The sequence below is a fragment of the Canis lupus genome, chromosome 35 (assembly GCF_048164855.1).
Source record: "Canis lupus baileyi chromosome 35, mCanLup2.hap1, whole genome shotgun sequence".
Lineage (NCBI taxonomy): Eukaryota > Metazoa > Chordata > Mammalia > Carnivora > Canidae > Canis > Canis lupus.
The window spans coordinates 23,281,022-23,295,041 of NC_132872.1; the positions used below are offsets into that span (position 1 = coordinate 23,281,022).

Sequence of the window (14,020 nt, forward strand, 5' to 3'; positions counted from 1 at the left end):
TAAAATAAAATTAGTAAGGTAAAGATAGTCAAGTAAAATTGATCATTCATTTTAAGATAGCCAGTAGGAATAGTTTTTTTATTTCCAAGCATGAGAGAATGTGTGTATCTTAATAAATACCTGTTCTAGATCTCAATATATAACTTTAATTTCTAATTAGATTTAGATTTCAATTTCTAATGTTGGTATGCAATTCAAAATAACAACCAAAAAAGAAACACTTGAAACTGATGTACGTAAATATCAGTATTGTTTACATAACAGTCAGTTCTTAAAACCCTCAAACTTCAAAACACAAAAATAAATTTCCATTTATAGATTCCCCCTTCCAGCTCCAAAAGTGGTTATTCTAAAGTATTCATCATGTAAAATGTAGGTGAAATAAGTAACAATCACCCAGGGCAGGTATCAATTCAACACACAGATTTTATGTACTGCTTTCATATTTTCCTTTTGCTTCTCTTCTAGATAAAAGCAGGATGTCGTAAATATATTCTTACAAGAAAATTCTAATCAAGGATACTGGCCTTTTTGAGCACTTCAGAAAAGGTGAATCTCAAGAGAAACTCCTGAGACACAGCAATTTTCAGCGTGCTACAGGAGCCACCAACCATAAGCCTCAGGAGTTCATCCCACTCAAGATGGACCTACTGTGCTCTTCATACAGATAAGCTCAATCTCCTTGACCAGATAAGCTGCAAACACTCCACTACCCACCATTTAGTTCAAACATTTTTCAGTTTTTAGCATAGTAATCTCCCCTCTCAGGAGAGGCTAATTCAAACCCACTCATTAGCATCTTTGGTTACCAGGGCAATACAGTGAGTAGATGTTGTTCATAATGGTTCTCCCATGGCTATGTAAAGATTGGAAGAAATCCTATAGGTAGATATAAGTGCAACCTGCATTTTCCAAGCTCTTTGTAAGTCTTACATAAAGTCCAGTTCTTTTTGAAATTTTGTACATGTCCATAGCAGCCATCTCTCCATGGAACCAGCCATTAACTTCCTGTAATGCAGGTCATATGATTCCTCCAGTCCCCCTCCAGGGCAGGCTAGGTCTCCAAGGGGCACACAAAGGACAAGAACATGTCCAGCTGGTTCTTCACAATAACTTCATCTGGATGTAGCTTGTGGGGTAAATAATGAGCCAAGGTCATCTCCCAGGCATCAACAAGATACACTCCAACCCCTGAGAACATCTTCCGAAGGATAGTGTCCAGCTGAAAGTTGTACCAGTCACTATTGAAAAGGCTCACCTCAGGCCCCAGCTCTTGGGGATTAGCTGTTCGGATGACTACCACGGTCTTAGGGCTTCGATCCAGGAGCTGGACCACTGCTCGACGGATATTCCTAAGCCGCCGGATATACACTTCCAAGGGGAAGGTGCTGAAATGAGACCATATAGCTATGGCAACCACCGTGTTCTTCCCTCCCACGATGCCATTCAGCTCATTTGCCACGTAACGGAGCTCACTGCTAAAGACAGTTGTAAAACGGATGGGTGGACCATGGCAGCGATATTTGAGCAGGATGTTGTGCTTCTGGTCCACCGCAAGGAAAGGACCCACATTCTTGGGACTACCCAAGTTAAACTCCACTAAATCTGAAACAAGGAAAACGCAAATGCATAAAAATGTTCAAACCAAACACATGTATTATGATCATTCTTAGTAGCTTAAAAGAACTTTTTTTAAAAATAAAAGTATAACAAAAAGGTACAAGTATAAAGGAAATACCTATTTCACTGGCCTCAATGGACCTTTATTCTAACATATTATTTAAACCATCAATGATAGATTCTATACCTATGTCCATATACCTCAGAAGTAAAATAACCTGTTGACCTCTACCATTAGGCCAAGAAATCTTCCTATTTGCACTGACTGCTGAATATTTAAAAAAAAAAAAAATTCAATGTGGCATTTACACACGATTGTTCTAATAGGCAAATACTATTTCTTCCAAGACCAGGGCTATAACGTCTGCTTTTTTAAGAATACGTAATAGTAACCAAATACTTCTTTTTGCAATAGATGAAAGAGCAACTCTGTATCTTTTGGCTTTTGATTTCACCCTAGGGATGGAAAATCATATTAATGTTTTAGAGAATGCCGCTCTGTCACAAGAATAACAAAGCGGCAGAAGTTAGAACTCCCTTCTTCCTCCTCATTATCTAGTTGGTGTTTCAAAGTCTAGTCCCCCTGAGATCTTCTGAAGGTCCCAGGAATCAGTGATTATTTCTCTTCTGTTAACCTCTAAAAAACTCTTATCTATACAATTCATCACTTAACATATGCCCCATAAGAAAAGAGGGCCTGTCTCATATCCTTTAAAGTTCCTACAAGTACTTTACAGAGCAGGGACTAAATAACTTCTGGCAACCCAAGTCAATTAACACTTCCTAAGCACCTATTCAGCACCAGCTGCGTATTGCCATGAGCCAACAATGCTCAGACTGGTAAGTCACAGTTCTTGCTCTCAAGAGGTTTCCAGTCCATTCTGAAGAAGTCACATCACACTATAATTGGCCTACAGTCTTCTTAAGGGTTAAAGTTTCACTCTTCTCTTCATGCAGTCCCAGGTTCCTCTTCTAGATTTTCCCACCTAATTCATAACTATTTAGCATTTGGCCCCACTTAAACTGAATAAACTCAAGTTATCATTTTTTTTCTTTTGATTAAGATCAAGCACTGACACAAGGCTTTATCAGGTGAAAATCTGTCTGGAAAGGATACGGTGGAAAGCAATCAAGACACTCAATGTGATCACCGCTGTGAAAGGAAATAATGAGCCACATCATTAGAACTTAAGAAACAAACAACTACAGACTCATGGAGGGCCCTGCCTTGTCAGCACCAAACATCAAAACATGTTTAGCATTAGGCCATACAAATTATATCTCTTTTGCTAGTTCTTAACTTATGCTTTATCAACTACACTCAGCTATGTCTGTTTCAGAAAATCAAGCAAAACAGAAGCAGGAATTAACTTTCTACTTTTGGGGATATCTACTTCTTCCTTTCCTTCTAAAAATTAAATCTGAAACTACACTGGTGTAAAAAAATAAAAGAGGAAAATAAAAACAACTCACAATAAACTATGGGAATGTGCTTTATGGAAAGTCCTGCCAATACACAGCCCTCAAAAATAGTTCCCACAGAATTATTTTTCAGCTCTCTACACTATAAGCTGGGTCTTTAGGAAGGTTACCTGAGATTCATCCCTCCTCTCCTTGTCCATACATCTTCCACAAAGAGGAAAAGGCCTTGAATAAAGGATGGCCCTCCAGTGAGTGGGGCTTTATTCCAAGTCTGGATAGTACCCCCAGAGCTCAGGAGTGAAATCAGGAAGCTAAGAATGCTGGGACTTACCAAGACTCCCTCCATAGGAGCCAGCTCATCTCAGAATCATACCAATGGAATGCCCAACAGATGACACTGGGAAGGCTTTGGTGAATAGATGAATTAAAATGGACCACAGTTTGGCTGCTTCCTTCCAGTTAAATCTATTACAAACTTGGAGTCTGACCAAACAGAACTAGGAGAGAATTGATTTCCAATATGTCCACCTCTATTTTAGAGCCCAGATAGCAGAAGTAAAAGACTGCTGTAAGGTGATACTGTCCAGCTGCCTCATTGCACACATGGAGAAATGAAGACCCAAGAAGTAAATAGCTAATCAGTGGTAGGAAACTTCAACAAGAACCCAGCACGTCCATCCAATACATCAACCCCACCGTGGATCGGAAACCATCACACATCTCTCCAGGGTTAGGATACCTCTTTAGTCCCACAGAGATATAACTACTTCCTCACCTGATGCCCTTCTTCAGGAACTGGAGTGAAGAAAGCTGATTTTGTGCATGTGGAAAAGTTATAAAATAAAATGCAAAGTACCAACCTGGAACAAAGGCAGTAAGGTATTCAAACCACTGCCTGATTGTTGAGTCACCAAATAAATACACCACTTTTCTTTGTAAGCATTCTGTAATGTTGTCAGGGTCATTAAACTGGCGCATCTTAAACTTTCTGGGCCTCCATTGATCTTTATAATAATACCCAGAAGGAAAAATTCCTGAGCCTTGAGATAGTTCTGAATTCTTCATTTCTGAAAAGAAAGGGGAAAAAGTAAGACATTCTGAAAGTGTCCTCCAACAAACCATAAATGGAAAATGCTCCATGAAACAAAATTATGCTCCTATATTTATTAGTTTGCTGGTATATGGGTCACATTTCCTTCCATCACACTTCAAAGAAATCCCAAATTTTCCCCTTGCTACAAATGGTTCTCCTTTGCACAAAAATAGGAAGATGGGACACGTGTGTGAGGGTACTGGTGGACAGAGGGGGAAAAGAGGACTTTGACCATTCTCCTCTGATTATACGTGATTTTATCAAAGCCAAAAATAAAAGCAAGCAAATACCACGGAAATGTGTAGATAAAAGAATTGTCCAGTTTTATCCCAGAGTAAGTTTTCATACAAAGGCTTATGAGGTAAGTAATATCTTAGTTCATATTTTACATATGTATAATAAAATCAGTCCACTGCTGCTCAGCCTATTAAAAGGGAAGTTTTAACCTACAGGTTCTGATAATCAAATATGAATTCAGAAGACCACCGCTTAACACAGAGAACAAACCAAATATACTCACTCTCAAGAATTATTCCCCACAATGCAAAAGACTTAGAAGGTCTTTCTGCACAATGAACAGGATTTAAAATGCAGCCTAGCTACAACCATGAGTACACAAGCACCAGGACACGTTTCAGAGGGAGAGTCAACATCCTTCTGCCCTAACACCTCCCTTGGAAAATGCTTCTGTAGAAACAACACACTTTACATGCTTCAAAATAAACAGACAGGGATGACTAATATTTCTTGTGAGTTTACTTTGCAATTAAACGTATTATCTCATTTGATGCTCATGATAACCCTTTAAGGTAGATCCTATTGTTACCTCTACCTTTCAGAACAGTTAAGCAACTTGACCTAGACCTAGAGCTAGTAAGTAGCAAAGCCAAGACCTGACCTAAGCAGGTGATCCCCAAAGCCCATGCCCTAACCACTGTGCTACTTCACCTCAAAAACAGATGGTTGTAAATGTAGATTTTCTTTTCGGCTTTTTTCCTGAAGGGGTACACTTACTCATTTCCAACACTTATTCAAATCTACATTCTTCAAAAACCACCAATTATTTTACATCACTCCTTATATGCCCCAAGGGTCAAACTTTGATCATAATCCAGTAATTCTATAGTCTCCTCGGTTAATCCACAATTCGAAATCCAAATGTTTACATGACTCAGCAATTTAAGAGTCCTGTATTTGTGACTATTTTCAGCTTATCATCTTGATATTATTCATATTACTCAAAATTACTTTGATTTTATTCTCTACAAAGAAGATGCTCTATTTGACAGTGCATGTTTCATTTCTTAACTTAGCCATCTGCTAATTCTTTGAAGGCTCAGGGCCTAAGTAGAAAAGTAAATAGCATTTTTTAAAAACTTTACTTGGAAAAAAGAAAGAAAACTAACAACTTTACTTGGAAAACGTGATTATCAAAGAAAAAATTAGGGTGGAGGGGTAAATATTTATCTGGCCTATTCAAAAACAATTTCTCCACATGTTACCAAGTGTGGCTTTACTATGTTGCCACATCTTACCCAAAGCTCCCTCATTACATCAGCATCTCAAGGTTACACAGGCTGAGAGCTCTAGAGCAGATATCTGGGACCCAAAGAAAACATTTACTAGATTGGGAATTAAAAGTGATTTTGAAGTTACAGTTTTTACCATGGTTAATTCAGGAGACTTTGCTATTCTGTGTCAAATACATGTTATAAAGAAAAATATGTATCACACAGGAAACAATTACCACTTCTATTCAAATGTTAATTATATTTACTACCAGAGTTAAGTCAAGCAAAGCAAATCAATTACTGAACCTGACAGTAATTCTGTACACGTGCAGCACTAGATATGAGTAGTTTTAAAGTGAAATGCATGTACCTACATTGCCCTCTTATGGTCAGCTAAGACAAATACATTTCCTATTTTAATAAGACTAATAATAAGCAGGCTGAGGTTGTTTCAAAAGTCAGCATTTCTTTTAATTCCCAACCTAGTAAATGCATTTTATGGAGAAAAACTAAGTATAAGTATAGATAGAAATACCTATAGATTCAAAGAATGTTGAAAGGAACCTCAGGCAATGGCTACTCCAAATCTCTTTTTAAAAAGGTGAAGAATGTCACAGAGTGACTTGCCAAAGTTTCTCAGAGAGTTGTAGAGACACTTAGTGGTAAAGGGAGTACTGTTTACAAAGGCATACATTATTTCATTACTGGTAAGAGATCTGGGAGTGGTCTTCGTACCCCCAAATGATATCAGTTAGTTGGACTTTATATGTAGGATATGAGCCCTTTGATTTTCTAAGTTAACCAAGTAAAATGTATTATGTACTCCGTATTTTTTCCAACAATGGGAAAGTAGTTGTCTTTAAAACAGCTTTGTCTAATTTGTTATGCTATCACATCAACATCAGAACGACGTCTCATCCAAAAAGGCACTACTAGTTTGGTTTTCACCAAGCAGCATCAAACACTATTTTATCATTCACACCATCGTTTGGATGCACTAGGTAGTAGAGAGTTGATAAATTAGACAAACTTAAACATCAAGGTGTCTTTCACACCTCCCAAGCATGTAAAGAGGTAGCAGAAAATGGGGTGAACTTGAGTGAGAGGCTCTGGTTAATGTCTGACTCCACCTCTCCAACATGAAACCTCAGGATCACTTAAACTCATATCTTATACATCCCCTGCATTCTCAGAGTCTGGTCTAACATCAGGCACAGAGCAGATATCAAAACGATGACTGAGTCTCTGGAACTTGGTTTCATTATCTACAAAACAGGTAAATGACTAGTTATTTTGAAGGTTTGTTGTGAAAGTTCAATGCTAGAGTAGTAGTAATAGTTTTTAATATAAACGGCAACACTGGAATGCTGGAAATATTCTATATGTTCTAAACATTCTATATCTTTATGTGGGTGGTAGTTACCCGTTTAGTTTTAGTTGCTGTGTGACCACTGACCACAAACTTAGTAGTTTAAAAACAAGGGACATTTATTATCACAGAGCTCCGTCTGTCAAGAGTCCAGGGCATGGCACAGCAAGGTTCTCTGCTCAGAGTCTCACAGGTTGAAATCAGGTTGTCAGCAGGGCTGTATTCCTTTCTGAAGACAAGGAAAGTCTGCTTCCAAGCTTATTCAAGTGGTTGGCCAAATTCACTTCCTTGTGGTTATAAGATCATGTTTCCTTGGTGGGTGGTTGTTTGTTTTTGTTGTTTTTTGGTCTATAAACAACACAGATTTATTTCCTACAGTTCTAGAGGCTGGAAGGCTGAGATCAAGATGCCAGAATTATAAGACATTCAAATCAAGACATGTCAAGTGAAGACATCAAGCATGGCTGTGTTCTGATGAGAGTTCTCTTCCTGTTCAGAATGGCACCTTCTTGTTTGGTAGAAGGACAAGGGATTTTTCTGGAAGTTCTTTTATAAGGATACTAATCACACCCATGAGAGCTCCAACCACAAGACCTAACTAATCACCTCCCAAAAGCTCTACTTCCTTTTATTTTTCTTTTAAAAGTTTATTTATTTGAGAGAGAGAGAGAGAGAAAGTGAGTGAGAGAGAAAGAAAGCACAAGTTGGCGGAGAGGGACAGAGGGAGAAGCAGACTCCTTCCTCGATGTGGGGCTCCGGTCCCAGGAGGATTGTCAGCCTTCAGTTCCTGGAACCTGTCTATATTTTTTTGCCAAATGGCTTCCTCCACCTTTAAAGCCAGCAACAAAGAATCTCCTTTACTTGGAAGCCTTCACATGCTTTGAAGCTCTTCAAGAAGAACCTGGTCCCTGTTGAGGGCTTATCCAATTAGGTCAGGTCTACCCAGGATAGTATCTTTTTTAAACATCAACTTTGTTACATAATCAAAACATGAGAGTGATCCCATCATATCTTAGGTCCTTCTCACACTCAAGAGGGAAAAAAAAATTATATAAGGGCATGGGTCACTGGGAGTCATCTTAGAATTCACCTACCACACCTACAAAGACAGAAATGTAAAATTCCATTGTACTATACATTTACCACCCATGTGTTCTATTGTGTATAAGATACACCTCAAAAAGTAAAGAATATAGCAAAGGGCTACAAAGATGTTACTGTTTATTCTACTTGCTATTAAATCTAGTTTCATCCCAGACTCTCAGTAAACTCGCCCAAAAATATGAGCTCTAGTTTAGTTGTTAATGAGGTCAGAACCCATCAAGGCTTTGTTAGGCTATGATGATCTAGGGACCACAGTTACATGTACTAAGAAAAAGTCAACAGCAATTCTGACACTGAGAAAGCCTATCAGAAACCAGATGCTTGTCCCGATGATTCTTTGCTTCCAACTGCAATTATACCCATGCGTGGGGATTCAAACAATTCAGCAGATTAAACATGCATCTTAGAATAATTTTAACTTATAGGAAAATCAGTTAAAACTAACACAAAAAAAAAAAAAGAGAGAAGGGGGAGGAAACCCTTCAAAATAAAGGATTCATAAGCAAAATAACACAAGTCAAAAGAACCTTCCAAGGCCAGGGCAAAGAAAACATAAGATGGGCCTGAAACATCTTTTGGTGCCAGAAAGTAAGGAAATACTTATGGGGGGGATGACAGGATGTCAAAGGGTATAGGAGCCAAACTGAAAAAGTTCCCAATTGCCAAAACTGGAGCAATTAGAGCAACAAAATAAATAACAATTGAATTAGGTAATAACTGAAATGATCACAAGTCTATACTGACATAAACAAATGGGAAAGAAGGGACAACACTTTCTTACAGAAAAATTCCAATTAATAAGTGTGTTAGGAATGAGTGATTAAAAAATCAGAATTACAAGACGCCTGGGTGGCTCAGTGATTCAGAATCTGCCTTGGGCTCAGGGCATGATTCCAGGATCGGGGATTGAGTCCCACATCAGGCTCCCCATGCAGAGCCTGCTTCTTCCTCTGCCTGTGTCTCTGCCTCTCTCTCTGTGTGTCTCTCATGAAAATGAAAGAAAGAAAAGAAAAAAGAAAAGAAAAGAAAAGAAAAGAAAAGAAAGAAAAGAAGAGAAGAGAGGAGAGGAGAGGAGAGGAGAGGAGAGGAGAGGAGAGGAGAGGAGAGGAGAGGAGAGAAGAGAAAAAGGAAAAAAGAAAAAAGAAAAAAGAAAAGAGAAAAAAGAAAAGACAGAGAAAGAAAGAAAAAGAAAAAAGAAAAAAGAAAGAAAATAAATAAATAAATAATAAATAATAAATAAATAAGAATTACATACCAGAGAAATAATTGCTGCTGGCAAGATCTCCTAATGAATGCAAAGATTAGTGGGTGAAAGTATAAGCAGGAACAGGATATTTACATCCTGATGTAAGACAGAGACATCTGGAGAGTAGCTTCCTGTGGCTACTGTAACAAATTGCCACATATCTGGTGGCTTAAAACAATACAAATTTATTCTCTTAACCATTTTGGAAGACAGAAGTCCAAATTTAGTATCACTGGGCCAAAACCTAGGTATCAGCAAGGCCATGCATGCTCTCTCTGGAGGAGCTAGGGAACAATGTGTCTCCTTGCCTCTCCTAGAGCAGTATTCTCTGGCTCATGGTCCCTCTCTCCATCTGTTAAGCCAGCGGCATGACATCTTCAAGTCTCTCTCTGCTTCCACTGTGACACTGCCTTCTGCTTCTATACGAAATCTCCTTCTGCCTCCCTCTTAAGAGGACACTAGTGGTTGTGTTTAGGGCCCACTCAGTATATCCAGATAATCTCTCCCCATCTCTAGAACTATTAATTTAACATACATGCAAAGTTTCCTCTGCCATCCGTACACAGCAACATTCATAAATTTGAGGGATTAAGATCTGGGTATCTTGGGTGGGGGGGGGACGGGGGGGGGGAATTATTCAGCCCGCCACAGTCTCAAAGTATCTCCCCAGAATACAGAGTCAACATAAAGAGAAGAGGCTAGCCCCAGTGGCCCAGCGGTTTAGCGCCACCTTCGGCCCGGGGTGTGATCCTGGAGACCTGGGATCGAGTCCCACATCGGGCTCCCTGTATGGAGACTGCTTCTCCCTCTGCCTGTGTCTCTGCCTCTCTCTCTCTCTCTCTCTCTCTGTGTCTGTCATGAATAAATAAATAAAATCTTTAAAAAAAAAAAACATAAAGAGAAGAGAGCCCTGATGGACACCACGTGAACCAAGTGATCTAAGTTAACATCATTAACAATACTACTAACATCACGTACTCCCTTAAAAGGATACGGCATCATTTCTGTGCTATTCTTCCAAAAATGTGTAATCTCATGCTAATCATTAGAAAACATTAGACAAATCCAAAGGTAGAAACATTCTAAAAATATCTGACCAGTGCTCTTCAAAGTGCAAAGGTCATGGAAGATAATGTCATAGAGGGAAGACTAAGGAAACACAGTGATTAAATGCAGTGTGGGATCCTACACTGGATTCTGGAACAGAGAAAGGACATTAGTGGAAAAACTGATGAAATCCAAATAAACTCTACAGTGTCGTGATGTTAAAACCATAGTTTTGAAAGTATTAGGTGGTTATGTAAGGGGAAGGGTGTAGGCTATGCAGGAACCTTGTACTATTTCTGTAACTCATATTTAGGTTTAAATTATCTGAAAACAAGTTAAAAAGGAGGAAGAAAGGAAGGAAGAGAGGAAGACAGGGAGGGAGAGAGGGAGGGATGTAAGCCCATGGTTTAGGGTCTTTGATTCCAGCCTGCTGGTCACAAGAGTTCTCCTAAACTGTGTGTCTTTGATATTATGTAAGCAATTGCTCTTCTCTTTTCTTTCCAACTATATACCTGCTCTGAGACAGTCTTCTCAAACCAGGCTATTCTGCTCCTATTGATTCACGGTTCCTTTCTACCTCTAAAAATCCATCAAGGGAAGCCTGGGTGGCTCAATCAGTTAAGCATCTGACTTTGGCTTGGGTAATAATCTCAAGGTCCTGGAATCGAGTCTAGCAAAAAGGCTCCTCGCTCAATAGAGAGTCCGCTTGTCTCTCTCCCTCTGCCCCTCCCATACTAATTCATTCTTTCTCTCTCTCTCAAATAAATAAAATCTTTATGATAAATAAAAAATAAAAGTCCATCAAAAGTCTCACTGGTTACTAAATCTGTCTTCTCTCTAACCAGAACAGTATATCACAAACCTACAACCACTTCTTGGCTGAACACCAAGACCTGTCATGTACAGGTCAACCATCCAAAGTTCCACCCACTGGCTATTGCACTAGACACGTAGGGACAGGGCAGGCAAGCCAGAAGGCTGGGACTGTAGCAAAGAAGAGTAGCTGTGATATACCAGAATAGGGCCTCCTGAGGGGTCAGACATTAAAGAGTATGAGGAGTGAGGACTATGGAGGATAGATATGGAAGGTGAGGCCCAGGCAAATAAAAGATTTCCATTAATGATGTTTCATATATAAATTTTTTCAAATTAGTAACTCCCTGGCTTTAAGTAAATCAAATACAGTCTTTCGCTAGGAAAAGATTGGGATTTCTTGTGGTACATGATGGTGGAGACCAGAGATATAGACTGGCAGCGTCCTGGCTGCATCTGGGCCACAGACAAATGTTACTTAGCCCACAAAGTATTTTAAAGTTTTCAGCCGGATGCTGATGTTTAAAGATTGAAGATTAAGACTTCTGATGTTTCTCGTAGGAAAAAAAACCCTATAGATCTGGCCACACTGTGTCTACATTTCTGCACAGCAGCAAAGCAGATGGAACTGCAGAGAAGCTGTCCTTGCTCTTTGGGTACTTCACCACTCACACAAGGCATGTATATGACTAGTACCCACCGTTACTAGATTCATATATTATATACACAGGCTCTATGGTATCTGTGTTTGCAGTATCTGTGTGGGAGACTACACATAGATGCTTTCAACAACTATAAGGACCTTGCCTGCCATCTGCATAAGCTTTCTAAATAATATTCATCTGTTCTTTCTAAAAATCACCATGGCTATTTATTTCTGTTCTGCAAAAACAGAACACATACATTTACTCTTCTGAATTCTGTTGTCTTCCTTTTAATAATATCCTATACCAATGGATCAAAATCATGAAGAAGGTTTGTTAAAACACAAACTGCTGGGCCCTACACCCCAGTTTCTGATTCAGTAGCCTAAGACCTGAGAATCTGCAATTCTAGCAAGTCTCCGCTAAGGCCGATGTTGCTAATGCAGACATCACACTTTGAGAAAATGGACATTCAATAACCCAATGCTTTTGATTTCAAAAAATTCCCTGACAATTTTACACACATTTCTTGAATATCTCTAGAACACCACTATTCTCCCACAGAACCTCTGCAATAATGGATACATTCTATATAAAATGCTGTCCAACATGGCAGTCACTAGCTACACGTGGCTCTGAAAGATGTGTGACTTAAGAACTAAATTTTAGACTTTACTTAATTTTAATCAACTTAAATTTGAAGAGCCACATGAGGCTAGTAGCTACCATATTGAACAGTATAGCACTAACAGCTCCTAAGAAGCCAACCAGAGAGGAAAGAGGGCGAAGAAGATAAATTTTACATGCATATACATAGCAGAGCCCAAGATTATGCACATGAGGTCTGATTTATTTTAATCAAAAGGTTCTTTTAGTATTTTCAATTGTGCCCAGAGGTATGGCCATGGCATATTAAAAGGAGGAAAAAAGTTTTCATGACATAAGTGAAACCACAAAGCCTCAATCCATTTAGCAAGAAAAACAATAAATCATCAAAGTTCACTCCTTTTTACCTTTGATGCTTGTGGGAATCACAGTCACCCAATCAGGTCCACTGGAGTTGATTGGCATTTTGATATTGACACCACTTTAAAGGGAATAGAAAGAGTACAAGCTTAGATTAAAGAACACTTATTTTCTAATATGTATCTTCATTTGTAAATTAAAACACTGGTGTGATTTGATAGAACCTTAAGATGAAATATTCTTATAAATGTTAACACAATTAATAAACTATGTCTCATAATAAGCAGTTTATATAGACATATAAAGTAAATACAAATTAAATAGGTTTTTAATTTTTCACTGCTTAGCAGTGAGAGTCTAAGCTCCAAAATGACAAATTCCGGTCTGAATTATTTATTCCCCTTGGGACTCAGGAAATGGCTCACACTGATGAGAATGTCCCTTCTGTTGCTAATTTTCAGGCTACAAATTGAGGCAGCATTAAGTCACATGTTGGATTACTCAGACCTTGGCCAGAACAAAGAGAAGTCTTACTGGAGACACTCATCACCAGATACACGCTCTTGCAGTACTTTGCTCACTTCTGCTACGGCTCTATTGTGCCTCTTTCTAAAACATACACTCCTCAAAGGCACAGTTTGTGTTTCACTACCCTTTTGTCTTCAGTACTTAGCATAAGCCCTGAACTAGAGTCCACGTTGGGAAAATAACTGATGGAGAGCTGTGTGGAAAAGTGGGGGCGAGTGAAGTCCAGGGGAAAAGTACTGAAAACTTGGTATAACTATGCCAGAAACTGATCACAATAACTAACCTCCTACACTTAGATAGAAAACAAATAACATAAAATGATAACTTTCCAAATTCCTGATACAGGAACTGAGTCATATTTTGTTTCATCAAAAGACAATTCAAAAGAGAGGGGCGCCTAGGTGGCTCCATCAGTTAAGTGTCCGACTCTTGACTTCAGCAAGGCATGGAGTCTGCTGATGAGTGTCTCTCTCCCTCTCCCTTTGCCCTTCCCATGCCACTCACCTTCTATTTCTCTCTCTCAAGAGAAAAAAAAAATTGTCCTTCAGTAATTCTTACACTTCAAATGAACAACGGGGGAAAAAAGAGACAAACCAAAAAACAGACTCTTACCTATACAGAACAAACAGATGGTCTCCAGATGGGAGGTGGGTTGAG

At 38.9% G+C, this 14,020-nt stretch overlaps 1 protein-coding gene across 3 annotated transcripts in view; it reads right to left on the reverse strand.

Annotated features, from left to right (window-relative positions):
* Positions 1-49: 49 nt before the first annotated feature.
* Positions 50-14,020, reverse strand: part of NXPE3 (neurexophilin and PC-esterase domain family member 3) — a 46,898-nt gene continuing 32,927 nt past the window's right edge. For all 3 annotated transcript variants that reach the window (XM_072811829.1, XM_072811831.1, XM_072811830.1), the window contains 3 exons: positions 12,883-12,956; positions 3,903-4,109; positions 50-1,605 (listed from right to left, as the gene is read on the reverse strand). In XM_072811829.1, coding sequence (XP_072667930.1) covers positions 1,055-1,605; positions 3,903-4,109; positions 12,883-12,956 — 832 coding nt within the window. In that variant the 3' untranslated portion in view covers positions 50-1,054. The remainder of the gene's footprint in view (positions 1,606-3,902; positions 4,110-12,882; positions 12,957-14,020) is intronic.